Source organism: Molossus molossus, unplaced genomic scaffold (assembly GCF_014108415.1).
Source record: "Molossus molossus isolate mMolMol1 unplaced genomic scaffold, mMolMol1.p scaffold_m16_p_3, whole genome shotgun sequence".
NCBI classification, from domain to species: Eukaryota; Metazoa; Chordata; class Mammalia; order Chiroptera; family Molossidae; genus Molossus; species Molossus molossus.
In genome coordinates, this window is record NW_023425366.1 from 13422595 (window position 1) to 13444486 (window position 21892).

At 43.0% G+C, this 21892-nt stretch overlaps 1 protein-coding gene across 1 annotated transcript in view; it reads right to left on the minus strand.

Moving 5' to 3' along the window:
• The window catches only part of SPEF2 (sperm flagellar 2), a 158002-nt gene that overhangs the window by 36333 nt on the left and 99777 nt on the right, over positions 1-21892 (minus strand). The window contains exons 25-30 of the mRNA XM_036280192.1: positions 20613-20764; positions 16678-16858; positions 10055-10205; positions 8073-8201; positions 5897-6035; positions 3131-3360 (exon numbers count right to left, since the gene is read on the minus strand). Of these exons, the coding sequence (XP_036136085.1) occupies positions 3131-3360; positions 5897-6035; positions 8073-8201; positions 10055-10205; positions 16678-16858; positions 20613-20764 (982 nt within the window). The remainder of the gene's footprint in view (positions 1-3130; positions 3361-5896; positions 6036-8072; positions 8202-10054; positions 10206-16677; positions 16859-20612; positions 20765-21892) is intronic.

The following is a 21892-nucleotide window of genomic DNA, read 5'->3' on the forward strand; positions in this document are numbered from 1 at the left end:
GCTCTAATTCAGAAACACCCACCGAATCCCCTCTCTGCCGGGAGTGTGCTCGTGGGAATGATTCCCGAGACAGTCGAGGGGACAAATGTCTTGCTGATTCAGGGGTTGCCTCTTAAGCTGCTTCTTAGATGCTAAAGTGTGAATCTTCATTAGGCAGCAGGAAAAATGCCAGCACACGCTGCTTCATCGGAGTCTGCAGAGCCTTGTTCGACTATCACACATAAGGTCATTTCTTTCCAGCATATGTGTGAGAATCGTATCAAGAAGTGATATGTTATGTCTAATTATTACCTTTACCAAAGGAGATTTAGAATGATCACAAGCAGTAGAATTTGACCGGGAAAGGAATGTTAAGTATAAGCATTAGAGTATATGATTTGTTTTCAATTTTACATGATCTTGAGTAAGAACCATTTTTTAAATTGATTTTTAGAGAGGGAGGAAGGGGTGCGAGAGGTGGGGAGAAGGAGAGACATCAGCCTGCAATCCACATATGTGCCCTGACCAGGAATCGAACTTGTAACCTTCCAGGGTATGGGATGATGTTTCAACCAACTAAGCCACACTAGCCAGGGGAGTAAAAACTACTTTCATGAAAACTTTAAATTTTCTTACCTAATAAAATTAAATTACCTAATTAAAATTAGATTACCTAATACTCAGCAGATAACTCCTCAAGCTTTGATTCTTGCCATTTATGTTCTGGTAGTAGCTACTCACAAGTACTTAAAGTATTCAGTCACTTGTTTTAATTAAAAAAAATCATCTATTTCCTTCTATAATTGTATTTGTAGAATAATATCAATATCATTAAGTTACATGTTATAACTCTATTTTCATCATTTATGTAGATTTGCTAAAAAATCTTACTGTAGGCCTAGTAACATAATCACTTTTATGTGCGAATATGTATGCTTTTTTTTCCTAGGAAAAATTCATCTGTTTGTTTTATTTTAATATATTTCAATAAACTTGAAGTTTGCATTTGAAATACCATCGTGCATTGGCATATATGAAGTAGTATGAAAATACTCTTTTTTTTTTTAGGTTAGAAATAATAGCAATTTTAAAATCCAAGCAGGAAGTTCTGTCGGATCACACATTCGAAATGTACCACTTTCTGCCAATTGCTCTATAGTATCAAAACTTATGCCCTGGCCAGTTTGGCTCAGCGGTTGGAGCGTCGGCCTGTGGTACAGAGAGACCCAGGTTCGGTTCCCGCTAAGGGCACGTACCACGGTTGCAGTTTGTCCCCGGCCCTGGTTGGTCGTGCGGGTGGCAGCCACTCGATGTGTCCCTTTCACATCGATGTTTCTCTCTCTCTCTCTCTTCCTCTCTCTCCCTCCTGCTCTATCTGAACAAAAAATGGAAAAATGTCCTCGGGTGAGGATAAAAAACAAAACAAAAAACTTATTACTTCAACTGAGATTATCTTTTGGTATTGTAGAGTTCCAGGGTAAATACAATGAAAAAAAATCATAAAAGACTGTTTTCTAATTCTGGGAAGGAATATGACAGAAGACTTCATTTAAAAGATAGAAAGGTGTGTATCCTTTAAGACAATGAACAACCGTCCCAGAAAAGTAGAAGAAGGATGAAAGTCAGAGGATACTTTCTGGGGCCAGGTGAGGCGGGGAGAAGGGGTGAGGGGTAGCTGTTGGACTTGCTTGGGGAGGGGCAGCGTCAGTATTTGCAGCCTGACGCCGAAGATGTCATGTGCGAACCTCTAATTCTGTGACGCTGGGATGCAGAAGCTGGGATGACTATTGTTTGGTCTTCCCTTTATAACATTAGCAAAAAATAATAACAATGAATATTACTTCTGTTCAGAGACTGCCCAAATGCTGTGCTAAGTCATTTACACGTACTTAAGAAGCAACATAAGCAATAGATATTCAATGATATAATTGAGTTAATAAAAATAATAAAGGGTTTAAACTGCTTGCTCATAGACCATAACTCATTTTGAACCATCAAGATCCCCAAGTCCCACGGTATTATACAGCCTTGGAAATTCTGCATTAACCACAGCCATGTTCTTCAAGCGGGATGAAGTGCCCGGCGTGGGTGGTGGGGGTGGCTCCCCATCAGTTTGCCTGCGGTTCGTGCAGATGGGGACGGAGAAGCAGAGCAGGGTCCTGACCTCTCCTGAAGCCTCTTGAAGTCATGCCTCATATCTACATGTTTCCTGGTAACTGGTCCCCAACTACACACCCCCCCCTGTAGACCTGCCATCAAGTAACTTCTAACTTTTTTCAGTTCCTCCCTCCAAAGTGTGGTTCCACAGTTTCCCCTGACTGCTCTCACTGCACGTTGACTCTTCTTTGTTCTGTGCTCTTGAGCACTTCTATAAAAAGTTCACATTCTGTTCCAGAAAGAACCTAAAGGGACATTTAGATTTTCTTCTTTTTTTGCTTGCCTTTTCGAATTTCACTCGAAGTCCCCAGGGCAAGTGGTTTTCCTCTTACATCGACTTCGTTAAAAATATAACCCCTCCTCTCTCCCTCCCTCTTCCCTGTCTTTCCCTCCCTTCCTCTTTCTGCCAGACTTTGAAAGCTGTCATATGCTACCACACTCTGAAAATAGATAAATGTATCAGTTGACAAAGTTTACTCCCAAGGGTCTCTAGAGTTAATCTTCTAAGACAAACACATGTCAAGTTACAGCTGCTATTTGTTATTTATTTTTAAACCTTTAGTTGAAATACAAACTTCGACTTGGAGGTTGCATCCATGAACTCATTATGGTCACCATCATAACTGCTAAGGTCTCTAATGAAAGGGATCAAGAGTGGTTGATAATTTTCAGAATCTACTTCCACAAACTCATAATCCCAAGACAGAGCTTAAACTAGAAGTACCCGTGAAGGCTGCCTCTCAGTTGCTAGATGGAGTACTACTCAGATTTATCAGCTCGCCGGCTGCCCAAGTATTAGTCACCACTTTTCTCCCATTTGTTTAATTCAGATCTATGTTGTGTGGAGCAAATATGAGATAAACTAGAACAAAGCAAGGGCTCATGTTAAGGCCATGTAATCCCAGAGGGCAGATGCTATCTGTGGGCAAGTGATTGGCATCCTGGTTCATCTCGACATTCTTTGTGCTCTTTTCATAATCATGATTTTCCTTACCTTTGGGTGCTATGTCTGAGAACTGATCTCGAAGGCTGTCGAGCTGCTCAATGGTCAGGGTGCCATTTTCTTCCTTCTCCACAGGGGGAGGGCGAATCGGAGGAGGGGGGTCCGGGAAGACTTTGATATCGCCGTTAATGAAGAAGACTTCTTGATCGACGTAAAGTTCGTTCTGGATTTTTGTAGACGTTTCAATGTGATAGCGAGCTACCTCAGTTAATTTTTTCACACTGCAAGTAGAAAAATGAAGAGGGTTGTCGCCAGGGAAGAGACTATTAGATTAACACTGCTTGCTAATTAGATATACACGAAAAGTTAAGACATTGGAGCTAAGTTAGATCATTCAATCTGCATGTTTACAAATTCTAATTTCTCTTCAAATCCATTGGTTAAAAAGCAGAGTATAAATAAATAAATGCAGACCGGAACCAAAATTCATGCTTGCTGTAAAGTTGACACACATTGTATATGAAGCTCAACAAGAAGAGACTTCATTATATATGGGGATATTTGTATTAGAACATATTTTACTACCTAAGCAAGATTATGTCAAGAGATGTATTACATTCTAAATATGAACCAGAATATGGTTATATGCCACGAAATAAAACAACACTGTAATATGCGAATGTTGGGACAACACATTTATTTGGAATCAGGATAAATTCTCAAGTGAACCAACTTGTATGAGCATCCATAATTTAATAGTTAGGAACCACTGTGGTGCAGACACAGCTCTGGGCCCTGAGCTGTCATTCCAGGCCTCTCCCCAGCCGTGGGTCGTTGGGGACGTTACTTGAATTCTCTGAATGTTCTTACGTTTGCAATGGAGCCAATCACACACAACTGCATACCTTATGGCTGTTAAAGAGCAGTCACACAGGGCATGGATGTAAGCTGTACTGGGGATTACAGTGATGGCCCCAATTAAAGGCTATTTTAAAGGCCAGTGGAGTTCTACAGAAGGACGGTATCTCTGTATTACTGGAAGGATCTTGTTTATAGCTTGCAGCAAAGATTCAACGTGGCAGAAAAATGCATGTTCAATCTGCTCTTACAGAATTAGGGTCACCAAAATATGCACATACTGAAAAATTTTTAAATAGTGTGTGTTGTTTTCTTTCAAAAGACACCTTTGAATTTAACTCCAGCATGCTGCTTTTGTGTGTCCACAGAGCATGCATTATCTATTAGTCTGTGTTTGACGGTGTGTGAGCGCTGGGGGTGTGGAGGAGGGGGGCACTGGATAGCTGAGTTCACAACTGGTGAGTGGGGAGGGACTCCCAATGTAGACAGAGGGCAAGCTCTGACCATATATCCAAATAAGTATACCATCTGCTGAAAGGTTACCAAGAGTACCCTCGGCAAAAAATGTTAGGCAAATGAAAAGTGGGATCTGAAGTTCAAAGAAATCTCTGGACCGCAGGCCGACGCTCTAACCGCTGAGCCAAACCGGCCAGGGCTCAAAGAAATCTCATAGCCTTGTTATTATTGTTTAATCTCTGAAGCATTTTTGCAATAACCAAAGCAGAAAGCGTAGCCAAACAGCCTTCGGTTTCAACGTCTTGTGGCCACATTCAGAAGTCAGAGACACACATATACACAATAGACATCTGAGAAATAGGAGAATCTGACAAAAATCCAAAGCATTTACACGTGCTGGCCCATGGCTGAGAGCTGTGAGTCCCAGGAATGGAGAAGATTCGTGTCCCTTCTAGGCGACAGGCAGAGGAGAGCGCAGAGCACCGTGGCCTGTGACGCTGAGGAGTAGCCCAGCTGCGCTTCCGCAGTGACATGGTTTTAAGCATCACTGCAGTACAGTTACCACCGAGGGAGCGTGCGTGCGTGCGTGCGCGTGCATGTGTGTGACCATCGAGCAACAGATACAAGCGACTGGGATAAAGATCTCACAACAGCGCTTTCATTATGAGGCAAGGAGAGAACAAACCCTAACGACTGTTTGTTCGATGGCAGTTGTTGCTTCTGAGAGTATCTGCCATCTGTGTCCTATGTACATAGCAACTTCCAAACTTTCAGTAAATGTTTATTGCAAACCGTGCTGTGTCAGAATCTAGACCTAGTAGAAACCTTGACATGCCCCAGCTGGAGGGTGTCCTTTTGCACGTGACGCGGAGCCTGCAGCCAGTAGGCACGCAGCTACTTGTGGACAGCATGGGAGTCCGGGTGTCCCGGACAATCAGGTCTCCCGAGTCTCACCTGAGGGCTGTTTCCATTCTGCTGAGATGCTTCTTTACTCTTTCTAGGGCGAATTAAGAGGATGAGGCTCACCGCCCCTCATGAGCAATGAGAGTCTGGATAGCCCTTGGAACCCAACGGAAATAGAGGATAGGGTATCATTTCCCTTCCAAGGGAATCAGCATGAGTGGAAACACACGACTTCTCAACCTTCCCTTAACTGGCCCCGACTAATAGTGAGTCTGGTATTAGAAAGATACGAAACATTATTTTACTTCTGAAAAATAGTTAAAAATGACCTGTAATCTTACCTTGTCAATGAAGGTCCTTATTGAATAGTGGGAAAACCAAATTGCTAAGTAATGTGCAAGACTGGATATTGCAAGGCAACTCTTTGAGACGTGATTGACCCCTTGAAAAGAGTCAACACGAAAGTACATGTGATTTCCTGAGGGGGCCAACATTTCTATCTGTAAATGTCATTTGCTTTGTATACACCTTAAAAATCTTTGTCGGTTTTGGTCTTCAGGAGTTACCAAAGTGTATTTTAAAAGCCCGGCAGCATTTTACCTGGCCATTTCAAGCAGGTACCTCTCGCCAAGCCACTTTTCCATGAGATTATACACATCAACCATCATGGTTACTAGATCTTCAAGGAAAGCCAACGCTTTTGTCTTTATCAGTTCCAGTCGGAACTGGGTGGCTATCTCTGTTTAACAAGAGAAATAGGGATTTGTTAAATGTATTATATGTACATGCATTTTTCTGATGAACTGAATTCAGGTTTAAAACAATCATGCTTCGATTCACGATGCTTTAGGCACACATTTAATCTATAAATATGGATTAGTAACACCATCCAGCACACTGCGAAGAAGATGTAATATGTGGTAGAGTCACCTGACAGTTTACTTAAACCAAAGCTGTATGGAGCTGTCCACTGGTTGTGCTCCATAGTAATACACTCTTTGATAAATTGAAATGGAAAAACACAAATAGATAATCTAATGTCAGAAGGCAGGGGCAGGCTCTTGATGCCCCTGCTTCAGAGCTTTGGGGTGACAATACCATTGTCCTTCTCAAATCTGGGACAGCCAGGGCCACGACCAGTGCCACAGAGCCCAGTGCTGTCCCTGGCACACATATGGTCTGTGGATTTTACCTCTGAAATATCTTTCCAGTCTTCCTTCTTTGCTTTTTCCTTGCCACTGGTCTAGTCTGGGCACTGACTGACACCTAACCCACCACCATTCTCAGTCCTGCTTTCTCTTGGTTCCTTTCTCCACCCCAAATCCAAATCGACCTCCACACTCCGCAGAGAGAACAGTCTCACCTGCACATGTGATCACAGTCCCTCTTGTGCTCAGGATTCTTCTCTGGCTCCCAGTTGCCACAAGAGAAAATGTAACCCTTTCTTGGCAAGGTCTTCGTGAACCCTCCATGATGCGGTCTCCCTGTGTCCTTGGTCACTCCTTCCCAGAATATGTCTGACTCCTGAGCTACTCCCTGCAGGTCGCCTAGTTTTCCCCTCCTTCGCCATCCTGTTTTGTGCCCTGAGCAAACTTCTCCACATTCTACCAGGTCAGCTCAATTGTTAATTCACCTGCTGGGAAGTCTTTCTTGACCCCACCCCCTAACCCCTCCAGGCTTTCTTTGTCCTATAAACCAACCTCTACTATCACTACATATTATAAGGGATTGTTTGCATTTCTCTTATTTCAGATTGGGTTTTATTTTGGGTAGTTTTGTGTTTGTGTATATACAAGTGTGTTTCCAGCAACTATTATAGGGCTGGCACATAGTGGAAACCCAGTAAACATTTATTGCCTGAACGAGGGAACTTGGCCATAGCAGGGATCACGTACGAATGAAGTGAAAGATGAAATAGACTGAACTACTGAAAGTGGAGGTGGGGATGGGCAGTCGGGGAGAAGACGCGTCCTGCCTTTTCTGACCCCTCAGATCTTCCTGTGTTCAACTCAGTTCAGACTTTATTCTTGGGATTATGGAAGCAGGCAGTAGTGGGATGGGGGAGGGGAGGTAAGGGGAGAAGCAAGGGGTGGAAAGCATCAGTAATAGTTAGTGGTCACTGAGTAGCTATGTGTCCCAGCTGAACCAACGATGTAGTTTTACAATTTTGTTACCTAATATATTGACCATGGTTCTTTTCCACTTAGGATACTTTCCCTCAGTTTCCTGATCTTTTCAAATCCCCCTTTGCAATGCATTATAAGACAGCTCGAGGAGCCAGGAGGAGACTGTCTAGTAGAGTCATTGCTATCCTGAGAGAAGGAGACATTACTGATCTGTGACTGGCTCTTTTTACAACTCCCTTTCAATGACTGTTCACCTTTGGATAGGGTTTATTTTTCTAATGAGATGCCTAAATTATGCTTATGACAATACAAAGCCACCTACTTAGGTAGCCCCAAGCCTTCTTGCAACCGGTAAAATCACACCAACTCTAAGATATTCTTTGCATTTCTATTCTTTGAGATTATAATTACTGCAGGTGTTCTCCTAACCTCTTCCCAAACTCTCTTTGTTTCTGTTTGAGATCCTAGCAGACAATTATACAACAGTCAGCTCCAGTCTTCCTTTGGTCACATGGAAACAACCAACTGGATGCTGTACTTTTCAATCAGTTTGCTCTGTGTTCTCATAGACACAGTTTGAGGCTGTGGACTGTTTGCCTACTGGCCTATTTTCTACTCAACAGGATCATTTTAGTTTATCCTATCGCTACCTTCAAATTGCAGGGCGGCAAGGTGTTCTTCCTTTATTTTGAGTCTCAGTTCATTCTTCTTTTCTATTTCGGCCATCTCCTCTGATGTCATGGCAGTGGGTGAGGATTTATCTGAAGGTGATGATTTATCTGAAAGGTCAATAAAACCCTCTGAGTGCACCTACAACAGGCAAGCGTACACGTGTGGCACTTGGACACAATGAATACAAAGTAAAATGTGTAGAGCTATAACCCTCTAGTGAGTTGGAAAGGAGAAAACCCTGGTCCCGGCAGTGTGAGTGATGAAATATTGATAGTCTTTCCCCGAGAACCCTCCATGTGGTATCTGGGCCAGACACAGACAGACACGCCCTATTTGTGTGGCATCATGGGAAAATGAGGCTGTACAGCACGTGCAGATATGCCTACTGACTCCAAAGAGGCTGCAGTTCAGAGTTTCGGTACAGACTTTAGCAGTCCCCAACACACCATGGAAGCCATTAGTCACCTGCAGAACCACTCTATAAGGGTTACTTACATTAGCCAGGTGTTTCCCAGCTCCTCAGCAAAAGAAGAACAGACATAACTTCAAGAAGATATGGCTGAAATGTAGCTGGTGGTCAGGAATTCTTAATCTACTTAATTACCTTGTAATTAGTACTGAACTACAAGTACTTCAGTGATTACATAAGAAGATTAGAAAATAAGAATGTGTCAGTATTGGAGAATTTGACGCTGTAATTCTTAGTTGCGGTCTCAGTTTGCATAATTCTACTTAGTTCAAGTCGATTGTTCTCGAAGGTCCTACCTCAAGGGGTTCAAATCTTTTGAAGAAGACATGTGTAAACTAAGAAACTGTAATAAGATGTGTTGATTGCAATAGTGGATGGATGACTGTATGCTACAAGGAAAGAGAGCTTGGTCTCCTGCGTTTCTGTTTTATCATCTGTGAAATTAAGAGATTGGACTCAACTATTGATTCTATTAAAGCAAATTGAAGCATTGCTTTCAAATGCTGCTTATACCTTTTGTTCTCCTCAGCTGAGATGGACTGAAGTGGCATGTCCTCTACCGCGGTGCTACTGTTCCGTTGGCCTCAGGTGCCACCACCCTCCCCCTCCCCCTCCACTGTCAGGAATTTGTGCAACTCCTACCCGTGGCTGCTTACGTGGACACTTCCGTTTGGGAAGTGTTTCCCTGCCCCATCTGATGGAGTGAGGCGACCTTGTTCTCAAGGGACTTGTACCTCCCCTCCCGAAGGACAGTGACAGGCCGAGCGCCCGTCTCTGCTGTAGACCACACTGTTATCAGGGCAGAGGCCATGTTTTGGTTTTTCTAAAATTCACCATTGCGTCCTCAGCACCCAACAGATTGTGGTTCACATAGCGGATTCCTAACACATTATGAGCAATTGATGAGCAAAGAGACTTGTGTTCATCTACGTGCATCTCTTCCTCTCTCGCCCCAAGTCACCGCGCAGGGAGGGGAAGTGCTCAGAAGGGGAGACAGTGTTGGAGGAAGAGCTTCTCCCCAAGGCTGAGCAGAGGTCTCTCCCAACCCGAGTTTTCTTTCCTCTTTCCTCTCCAGGAGGCCTCCGGGGGAGAAGGACTTGCTGGAATAAAACCTGACACCTGACCTTAAACTTACATACATATAATTAATTAGCTTTTAACTGTCCCTTGGTGACTGCAGTGAGGGTCAGTCCCTTTGCACACACTCTTTAGATTACACAGTGTCACCCTGGAGTTCCTCTAATATGTTCAAAGCTGTCTTCGCGGTTAATTTTACCCTGGACACACTTGGCTGTTTGGATAAACAAGTCGGGTAGGACTGGGATGCAGTATGATGTGCCAACCAACCCCCGTTCGCAGGAGCCTGGGCTCGAGGTTACACCTGCTGAACAGCCCTCGGTGGCTTAGAGTTAGAATGCTTGGCTGACTGCTGGCTTTCTACCAAGGTGAGGTCTGAGCATCCACGGTGCTGGAGGCTAAAACCATGAGTACCTTTCTCTTTGTTCCCTGAAGTTTTTTTCTGGAGCGGTGGTTCCTTTTTGACTTTTTTATTAACATTTGTCTGAGGAGTCTTGTCTTTTATTTCTGCTGGCTGGTTCTCCTTTTCCTCTTCCAGGAGCCTCTGGTGAACTTCAGCAGCCACCTGGTGCAGAAGAGCCACATTTCAGGGGGGCAGTGTCATGAGCCGCGCTGGCCCTCCGGATGTAATCCTCGCGGAGTCCACTGCCACCGGCGCAGACAAGCGTGCCCTGCGTTCCGTCTTCCCGAACGCACTGCCCGATGTCGTACCGAGACAGAACCAGCCCTGACCGGGAGGCAGCTCCCCTGTGGGGTCTGTGCGGGGGCTGCTCCTTCCCCGACCCTGCCTACAGTCCCTGCGTCCTTACACCTCACAGCCGCCTCAGGCCGGGCAGCTCCCTGCTCATGCAAAAATCCCCCTTTTCTTTAAATCCTCACCTGAGGATAGTTTTCCATTTATTTTCAGACAGAGTTGGAGGGAGAGATAGACAGAGAGAGAGAGAAACAGCGATGTGAGAGGGACACATCGACTGGCTGCCTCCTGCACCACCCTGACCAGGGCCGGGGAGGACCTGCAACCGAGGTACGTGCCCTTGGTCGGAATCGAACCCGTGACTCTTGGTCCACAGGCCGACGCGCTAGCCGCCGAGCCAAACCAGGCAGGGCAGAAACATTTCTTTCTCTCAGATCTCACATCAAGTTCCTGTTATGCCTTGGCCTCTAGTCAGGGGCATTCCTCTGTATCAGTGCTTCTCCATTGGTTTTTGTTTTTGTTTTTTTAATTGACTCCCTTTGGAATTTTTAAAACAGCTTCTTCCAACTATGTCCCCTCCATGAAGTTTTAATACCGCAGAAGAGATTGTATCTGTCTACGTATTTTATGTATATCTTGGTTTTGTGCATAAAACGGGTAAGAATTTTTCATGCTCCCCAACCAGTTTTGGGACCTGCATATCCCACATGAGCTGGGCTCGTGGACATGCGAATCCTGTGTTTCATTTCTACTCTAACCCCAGCCATCACCCGAGGAGGGTGCAGTGCTCATGAGGATGACCTGTCCCACAAGCTAAACTCATCGTTGCTTCTTAGCTCCCTCCCCACGGGGGATGCTCAGCGTCTCTCCACCTCGGCAACCCCCTCCTTCATTCTCACAGGTATCCTGGTTTGCGAGCTGAGTCGTGTGGCCACCCCATAAGAGCTGATGAATGGGGAGGGCCGGGGTGCTGCCGGGACCCCCTCACTCCTCTGAGCTGACTCTGCTTCAGGCAGCAGGAAGCCTTGTCTTGGGGCTGGTGCCCTGGGGCTGTGCCTACAGTGAGAAAGACTGGACCTTTTGAAGTCGGTCCAGTTGCCCCTGGCGAGGTGGCGGGCATTTCTGGGTGTGGCCCTGAGAAAGGGGAGCTGGTCAGAGACTCCCGACAGGAAGAAAGGAAGCCTGCCCACACCCTGGAGGCAGGAGGTACGTCTGGTTCAACTTTAAAATCTTAAGAAGGCACCTGGTGAGGAAATGGTCTTCTGTGGGAATTAATTTGTTTACTAAAGTGCCTCCTGTGTCCAAGTCTGACATCATTTCTGGGGGAAATCGGGTGAGGAACCAGGAGAAAGAAGAAGTTGGGTAGAAGTGATCAGGAAGATGAACAGGGCACGTTCTCTATCCTCAGAGAAGCTTGGTCCCGGAGACCAGATAGACCCTCTCCAAATCCCAGCTACACTTCGAACCCCATGCTCTGTGAGTGGTCAGTGTCACCCCACTCTCCAAACGGGCTTCAAGACTCCTGAGAACTGGGCCAGTTCCACTTCTTGGTATTCTCCATATGATACCATGCTATGCTCTTAAGGGATGGTCAGGAAATGCTTGTTAATTGATGGAATTTCTTCTAAAATAATCATATTCCACAGAATACACCCACAGCTTCTTCAATATCAGCAGAACCGTGGAGGCACACAGAAAGATTTCAAAGTACAAGCCAGTATGTTTTTTAAATAAGATGCTCTTTTGATAAAAATGGATTTCATGATATATACTGTACTTCCAAATTCTTGGTAAAGCTGAAAGTAGGCTTGTTAACATTCCCCCCTAAATTGCAAGCAATTCATTTTTGAATGTGTTCTTGCAAAGCACTAAGTTAGCAATTTGCTTTAAAATTGGATTTTCCTCCTTTGTAAACACCCTTGTGTTGGTGGTGGTGATGATGATGATGATAATTATCATCATTATCATTTTTCTGTTCACTTCCTTCAAAGACCTTTGGGTCTTTCTGAAAAAATTAACATCATTTACAATACATCCAGCAATCTAACTTGTAAGGCTGAGGAACCTCTAGCAATAATGCCTGGGAATTGTGGACGTTCAGTCTGACTTGTTTCTTTGAAATCATTGCATACCTGCTAATTAGAACAAAGTTTTGCTAAAAATTAGCATAGCAGACTAAATGAATAGGTCTCGGGAAAACTGCTGTGCAGAAGAAAGCCTGTGTTGGAGTGTTCTCGTTTCAGCGCACCAATCTCGGCTGGCGTTGTCTTCCCTGCGACAATTCCCTGAATCACGCCTGTCTTATTTGGAACTCGAAATCGCCTAAAGGTCACGTGACATCACTGTCACAAATGCCAATTAGAAACATAAAAGCAGGATTCAAATATAAGTATGAGTAACAGTAATTACTACACAATACTTTCTCCTATGCTTTCTACATGGTTTTTAAAACTACACAAGAAAAACAGTACAATTTTGACTATCTTCATGACCTATTATCCTTACAATTTCAAAAGCACTTTCATATACATTATTTCATTACATCTGTTCAAGTGTCCAAGCAAGAGAAGGGGGTAGACTGCCTCCCACGCTGCACATGGAAGGAACTGGAGGCTCAGACTCTGCTAAGACCACATCGCTTCATCACGAGGTTTGGGAGCCAGAGCTCTTTGTGTTGCAGGATATTCTCTTTCTAACAATGTTTTAGGAACTTAAAGTGTCTACATGTCGTATTTTTAAATGTCATTTCCTCCAGGTAACTTTAATGGGACTCATAAGACTTATAAATTATGTTTATGTAGCTCAATTAGCCATAAAATAATAGTTTGTGTGTGTGTGTGTGTATATATATATATATTTTATAGAACTCCTAGATATGGTTCCCCAGCCTCTGGTGCTTGGTAGCTCTCGTGGTCTCTGCGGGGATCATCGTCGTCGCCAACACCATTAACATTAACGTCAGCATCCTCAGTATGGAAGCAGCGGCATCCAAGACTGGATTCACGGCTTGGTGTTACGGTAGATATGGGCATTAGGCTGGTGGTAGGGTTTATAGAAGTTTTAGAATCTGGTCAGTATTCAAGAAAATAACAAAATGAAAATGACAAGCAATAATCTAGATAATAAGAGCCAAGTGAGTGGGAGACACGGTAACTGTGACAAGGGGTGAAGAGCATAAGCTCATAGAAGGCAGGGCGTCAGAACACAGGCGACCGACCAGCCAGGAGTCAAGGCATGAACTCGTCCTGGAGACGTAAAGAAAGTATAGGATTTATGTAAGTAGAAGGAAGGAGAACCAGAATTTAGGAGGAAAAAATGGCATTACCAAGGCATTGAAATGGTTAACGTCCACTGAAATACAGGATGAGATATATAGTCAGTTTCCGAGAGAGTATGAATGTGACAATAATCCCCCCAAAAAATAATGAGGAAAAAAATTAAATTAAGGGGGAAAAAAACCCAGAGTAAAATGAATCAATAAAATTGGAATAGTTCTTTGAAAAGACTGATATGATTGATAAAGTTCTGGGTAAGCTGATCAAGGAAGGGGAAGCACAAAGATATTATCACGTAGATAATATACTGTGTTGCAGTAACACAAACATAAGAGGATATTTTAAAGAACTTCATGCCAATACATTTGAAAATTTAGACATGGAAAAATTTCTAGCAAAACCCACCCAGGCCCCCCCCCCCCCCGAAGAAACAGAATAATAATTACCTTATATCTATTAAAGAAAATGAATCCCTGGGTGAAGGAAGCAACAAACCTCTTCAGACAAACTTCCTACAAACGTCCTATCAGCCTAGGTGGCTTCTTGGAAAATAGCACCAAACATTTCAAGAAGAAGTAATTCTAACTTCCACAAAATCTTCCAGAGCTGTTTCCCAATTCAACTCACAAAGCTAGTAGTACCTGGACGCGGAAAGCTGACAAGTTACATGCTCAGAATTTAAAAACCCTAAACAAATGATTAGGAAGACAAATTCAGCAATATGTAAGAAGGATGATGCTTCATTACAAAGTCGGACTTATTCCAGGGATGTGATGCAAGTTTAACATTAGAAAATTGATCAATATATTTCACATTGACATAAAATGGAAGAAAAAAAAAATCACATGATAATCTCAATAGATGCAGAGAAAGCATTTGCTAATACAATTCATTAAAGAACCTTCATAGCATGCTAGAAATGAAAAGAAATTTCCATGATCTATCTGATAAACACTAACAGAAAAAAATATCTACAGACAACGTGTTCATGAATCTTGATAAGCTGATGCGAAAATTTGCATGGAAAGGCAAAAAGACTAGAGAAGCCAAAATGCTTTTGACAGATGGCAACGTGGGAAGATCTGCCCATCCAGATAACAAAGAGATGACATGATACTGAGTAGCTTGGGCACAAGGATAGGGTAATCGAGCAGTGCAGCAGACGTAATGCATGATATGCGGCCACCTCACTGATGGCAAAGATGATACAGCAGTGAAATGGGGACAGGACTGAGTGTTACCTGTGACAGCTGAAGTACTATGTGTAGTACTGTCCACTGACACTGAAAATAGCACATACTCCTAGATACACACGCGACAGTGATGGGTGCGTAAGTGCATCAGCGGACATCTGTGAAAATGTTCATAGCAGCAGTAGCCATAATGGCACCAAAATGGGAGCCCAAATGTGTATCTGGTTAAACAAACTGTGATCTATGTATACAGTGAAGCATTATACAGCAACAAAATTGAACAGAATACAGCTACACTCAACAAGATGGGATATATTTCATAAATACTATTGAGCAAAAGAAGACACCAAGAGACAAAAGGGATGAGTCCATTTATTTAGAGCTCAAAAGCAAACAAAGCTAAACTATACTCTTTAGAGGTATAGATTTGGGCAATAACACTCTTAATAAAATCAAGGACACGGTTACTAAACAGGCATGATGGAGGTGCCCCTTAGCAAGGATGGGGGCAGTCAGGGCTGGGAAAGGTCTTGGCAGGTGCAGGCCCTTTTTTCTCCCCATCCGGTGATTCCATGAGTACGTACTTTGGGTGGATTCTTTCAGGCCCACAATTATATTTCATGCCCTTGTCTATTGTGTATTAAAATGCACACTAAAATGATTTAAAAAAGAAGCAAGACAATGACAGAAGTTCATGATCACTTTTGAGAGGGAGAAACAGGAGAACACGAGAGGGGGAGGGGCAGGAAGGAGGCGCCGAGGCTGCTGGGGGACAGTCCGGAGAACAGAACCCAGAGGCAGAGTGGCCAGGAAGGGACCTGGGAAATGCCCAACCGGAAGTGCTGACTGCTCCCCGAGAGAGATTGTCGTGCAAGCTCCTCTTTGACCTTTTCCATAAAATATTTTGGAAAGTGGGCTCTGCTTTCTGGTTGAACGGGACAGTTCAGGGAAAGTCAGAGAAGGCTCGGCACGAACAAAGATGGGAACTGCGCTGAGGGCCCCAGGGCTGGTGGCTGAGCGTTCTGTGTGGGTGAAGCCACCGCCCAGGTCAAAGTTCTCTCTATGCTCTTCCTCTGTCCCCTGATTTGGTGCAGGGTCGTCGCAGGCAGGGACTGTCATCTCTTTACCTCCCAGGGAAGGCAGAAAGGACATGAACTCTGACGTCTACAGACCCAGAATCGCATCTCATCTCTGACAGTTACCTGATGGGTGACCTTGGGCAAGTTTCTTAACCTTTCTGGACCTCAGTTTTTCATTGTAAAGAGGATAATAATACTTACCCCATAGGTGATTTCTATAAAATGCCTAGCAGAGGCTATAAACTGGGGACCTAAAGGGCAGATGTGTATTTTGCTTGGCTCTGTCATTTTTAAAAAATTTATTTCGTTTTTAACATGTTAAAGTCAGTAGGTACCACATAAAATCACAAATTTCTGGTTTTTCTTGTGAAACTGAAAATCTGGTCATACTGGGCCTCATCCTTAAATGGCAAAGTTGATTAGGGCTGAGTAGCCCATGGCTCTTCAGACAAGGGTGTGACTTCCACCTGGCCACAGTCCCACCTCCTCCCTATTGCCTTACACTCGACCCACCTCACTGACATTTCCCGATTGGCCCTTTAGTCCCCTGCACTGGGAACCCTGCCTGGCCCAGGATAAAAATAACCTAAATGTTGGTCCATTCCTCTCTTGATGTCATATATTTGATGTCTGAATAGTTTCACTTTCTGTTTCTTTTGGAAAAATGTTTAAAAGATATAATTGTATACAATGCTTGCGAACACTGTGTAAATATTGTATTCATGGCAGATTACCAACACTGGTATTTGATGAATAGGTGTTACTGGAAGGAAACATACAGACGAGCACAGCTTACCATGTGAGTGATTGTGGTAGAAGCCTGCTGCCACGTGTCCATTATCAACTTCTGATCTGCCTCAAAGTTTAACTCCACTTTTTCTAGCGAATAATCGATCTTGCCCTTCTGTATGGTTTTTAGTTTTGGTTTGAATGCAGCTGAATCTGGAGAAATGGATACTCGAGAAACTAGAGGAATTCTTTGGAAAACAAACAAAACAGAAATATAAAGATTTAATTTAACAGAATTTTATTTTTCATGCCCATGTTACTTTGTGAATTTTGTTGTCTTGCTTTAAGGCTCAAGTTTCCAAAGTTTTCCTGGGAGATCTTTTTAAGTAAAGACAAGACTATAAAAAACTATATGCAAATCTCTGTGGTCTAGAATGTCTTAAAAAAACAAGAAACTAGAAACGAACAATGACAAAACATAATTTTCACGCTTAATTATTAGTAATTACGAGGAAGGAGATTAAACGATGGCAATTATGAAGAAATGCAATTTTGTATCCAGGGCATTTTTCTTCCAACACGGAGAAAAATCATCCATGAAAGAGCAAAACACGTGGAAGTGGGCGTCACTCCTGAAGCGGGACTAGCGTTTGGCTCCCTGCCGGGGACACTTGGAACGCAGGGAGTGGCAGGCGTGAGGGCTGCAGGGGCAGCAGCGGTCTGGTGGCGAGTGGGGAGAGCCTCACAACCTCCCCACTCCTGCACGTGGTGACCAAGGCTGCCCCTTGGTGTTGTAAGGTGCTGTGGGGACACAGCCACATCTCCCTGCTCCTTCTGTCAACAATCTTGCTGCTCCGTGTGCAGTTTTCAGAGCTGCCTCGGGAACGTTCTATCGCCGAGGATCCCGGGATCTCCGAGATTAAGGGGCGGGAGAGAGCCAGGGCAATGCTGCTGGGCCTGGGAGCCACCTCGCTGGAGGAGGGAGGAGAGCTGTCGGCAAGGCCGGGACGGGGAGAGAGGAGTCCGAGGATGCCCTTGCTGGAACGTGTGGAGGGGAGTCGGGAGCAAAATGAGGAGACGCGTTTGGTTTGGCAGGAAGTTGCTGGGGAACAGAGCGGTGATTCAAAAAGTGGATTGTGAACCCCAGCAAACAAGCAGTTGGCCTTGTTTTGAAGCATCAGACGGGGTTTCTTGAACTTGGCTCTTTGACTCTTAGAGTGCTTGGAGTCCTGACAAGGATCCGTGCCTACAGACACAATGTGCCCAGGAGCTACTTACGACTCGGTATACGTCCACCCACAAGAACGGTTCACGTTTCAATAGCCATATGATGCCAAATCTTGGTCCAAGACACGTAAGACTCCTATTTTTCATACATTAAGGCAAAGGTGGTATGATCATCTTGAGATGTTTAATACAGTGCATCGTGCATTTCCCAACACCTTGCTTTGGAGGACAGAGTGGTGGCACATCATTTAGATGGAGAATTTCAGTTTAGAATTCATTTACTGGGGAAAACCCTGGCCTAGCTAGCTCTGCCCCTGTCAGCAAATATGAACTGGGACACAACACTTGACTTTCTGAGGTGCCGTTCCTCCCGAATTAATACAAATGGAATAATAATATCACGGTACCTCGCGCATCTCCTTGGAAATAAAATGCAATGTTCAATGCCTATTTATCACTTGAAAAAATTAAACTTCTTTTTCCCCTTTTCACATCCACCATTTCCTGCTTTCTTATGATCTGCTTCCTTGTCCTGAGAAAATACTACTCTAATTCTTAATTCTATTCTATTAATTTATTTTTAACTAATTCATATACGTTTTAAGGATTTTGAGTTTAATCTTTTATTACTTTATTTTCATTCTTAATTTTTGCTCTTTTAATGTTTTATGGTTATTGTTACTAATTCTTAGTACATTCTAATTACTAGTTATGAACGAATTACTAGTTATTATTAGGTTGCTGAAGGAATAAAATAGACAAGGTATGTAAAAATTCTTAACACTGTGGTTGTTTCCCTATGATTAAAGAGCCTGTGGTTGGTTGGTGGGTGGGTTGATACATTGATTGAGAGTTCCAGTAGACTCATAGCAGTGATTTGAGGCTGAGATTGGTGCTGATTTGTTTTGCAGAAAATAAGAACGGGCTATTCTTTTGCCTGTTTCATTCTCCTAACCAAGACATTTATAGCTTCTCCATTATGCCTGACTTGCTATTTTGTGCTAAGAACAGAACACACTACTTTGGAAGATATCAAAACTTGGCCTCTTTTGATGGCTCTGATGGTTCATATTGCCTTTGACATTTTTTTAGTATTTTTAATTTCAAAGTTCTCTTTCAGGAGCTTTCTGAGTTAAATATTTCTCCCGTATTTGTATCTTATGTTTTCTTGCTTACAGATGGGAATGACAGGGACATGATGCAGTAGGAGGAAGAAGTCTAGAGAGGGAAGAAATGGACAATGGACTTCAGATCACTGTACAACCCTGTTGTGTTCAAGTTACTTCAAATCCCTTCTGGAGTGAGGGAGGCTAAACAAACAAAGCAAGGGCATGCCACACTCACAATTAAAATCGTGCATGTAAGTGAAAGCAGTTTAATTGTCTCATTATGCAATGACAGTCATAGTCACCACTTAATGAGAATTGCTGGGACTAGACCTCAAATCTCTGATTCTCCAGCATGGTACTAAGTGCTCTGAAGATTTCATTTTCTGTGATCTTCACAACAAACCTACTTTGCAGCTCAGAAAACCAAGGCTTTCGAGAGTTGTGACATTTCAAAACAGTTATGTCACCTTATTGGACTTACATAGAGCTGGTAAATAACAGACCCAGGACTGAAACCAGGTCGATCTGACTTTAAGGCATAGTCACAACCCCACATTCAGTTTGAACGGTTCCTATTACTTGTATTGACTGAGCAAGCTTGCAGAATAAAGTGCACACACTACTTTCAACCCACGGTACCTCGCTCATCTCCTTGGAAATTAAATGCAACGTTCAATGCCTGTTTATCACTTAACAAAATTAAACTTCTTTTTCCCCTTTTCACATCCATCATTTCTTGCTTTCTTTTGATCTGCTTCCTTGTCCTGAGAAAATACTACTCTAATTCTTAATTCTATTCTATTAATTTATTTTTAATTAATTCATATACATTTTAGGGATTTTGAGTTTAATCTTTTATAACTTTATTTTCATTCTTAATATTTTCTCTTTTAATGTTTTATGGTTGGGAATCACATCACATGACTTACCACCATGGTCACCTCCTGCTTCTTAAGGCATTTTCCTATCTGTTCGTAGCTTCTCGGGGTTTGGGATCTGGACTCCTCCCCCGTCCCTACTCCACTGGGTCTATAAAAACTACTTATGAACCTTTTATATGACACAGGAATGTTTAACTGAAAATATAATTTTTGTTCTACTCTTCCCACCAAGTTAATTTTCTTGCTGGCAGGAATTTGATGTCTTTTCATCTCACAAAGTTATAATCACATATGATTGAGCCTTTAGTATTCTCAATTTCTTACCTGTAAAAGAAGACTCCTAACTCCTTCAGTTTTTATTGACATAATATGACACACACACACACACACACACACACAGACACACACAGACACACACGCAATAGCTTGAGACCTTTCATAAAGAGGCAGAGGTTCACAACTCCTTACTGGAAACACTTGGGGTCAAAAGTGTTTCAGAATTCAAAATCCACACATACTATATGTTCTCTAATATCCCTGGCAAAGTCTGTGAAAGCACTCCTAACAAAACACATACACCTTTGCAGCAAAAACGAGTAAATATTCCCCACAGTGGGATAAATAATGCATATCAATAGTCTAAAGTCGAAGTTAGGAAAACATTTCAATTTTTAGAGTTTTGGATTTGCAGATACAGTAGTGTGGTTTTTATTAGTGGTATTCAATTTAAAATCACAAAGCTTCATTTCAGACCAATTATAGTGCAACATGATAGCCTGTCTTACCTAAGATGGTTTTCCAGAATGTCCTTATTATCCATTTGGACCAATGGGATGCGGGTGAATTTCTTACTGTCATCTATGGGGATTTTGGATTCCATTGCCCTGTAATAATCTTGAAGGAATCTCCTTGTATCTTGAAAACGGTTCAGTTCTGCCTTCAACAGCAAATATAGTGTTAATACCACTCTCAAAAATACCGAACAGATCTGTACATATTTTCTAAATAAGCTTTGTAAATGCTATTTTAAAACATTTAGGTTGAAATCAATCTTCTGGAAATTAAGAAAGAGAATTGGCTACAAGTGTACATGTAAAATTCATGAAAATTAAAGAAAACTGGTGAGTTTGCATTTTCTGTACTTATTGGATATGACTCCACTAAACAAGGTAACATTTCTATGCCTCTTGATACTGTGACAAAAGACTGTGTGGTGTGTGAAGTAGTGCAGTGGGTATTATTCATCATTTTTACATTAAGAATTCTCCCTGGGTCCTGTATTCCATCTGTCAGACACCCGTTCCATGGGTGTCTTCTGTCATAGGTCAAATGTTAGTTGATTTGACAGATACCAAAAATATTATAAATATAAATATAAAATACAAATACAGATACAAATACAATAAAAACGAAAAACAAAACTAACACTGAAATACAAAACAAGACTTGGGTGGGCCCTCTAGTTGTGGACAAGTGGTAAACAGTGAGGTGCAGAGATGGTGACTAGGTCTCTTCCCACAGTCCCCCCGCCCCCCCCCCCCCACTCAGCACGTCAGGTAAGGAGACCACTGCCCCACGCTCGCAGGCAAACCCCTCTGTGGCTTTGCCAGTAGGTGCCTTGAGGGAAACGGAAAAGCACAGAGGAGCTGGTGACAAGGTGGGCATCCATTATTTATGCGTGACCTCCTGCCATCCAGGTCATTTCCCCTTGCAATGACCCACAAGGTAGACCCATGGGTTTTCCCACCTCTTCTCCTAGTAGGTGTCAGACTAGTGGGCACCCCGTGCCTCTCTCTGCTTGAGTAAACATGACCTCCAGACTTTGTTTCGGTTAGTGGGGTTACTCAGATAGGTCCCCGAGGGCTTCAGGACTGGAGGGAGTTTTTAAGCAGATGTACTCCGGAGAGCGGGTCCATTATAGAAAGCTCTTTCCGCAAAGGAACAAGGCAAAGCGCTTAGCTGCACCTAATCCAAGGATACTTATGAAGGGATCTCTATATTTATCAAGCAATTAATGATGTCAGTTACTTCATAAGACATCAAGAAATTGTCTTGTACAATTCAC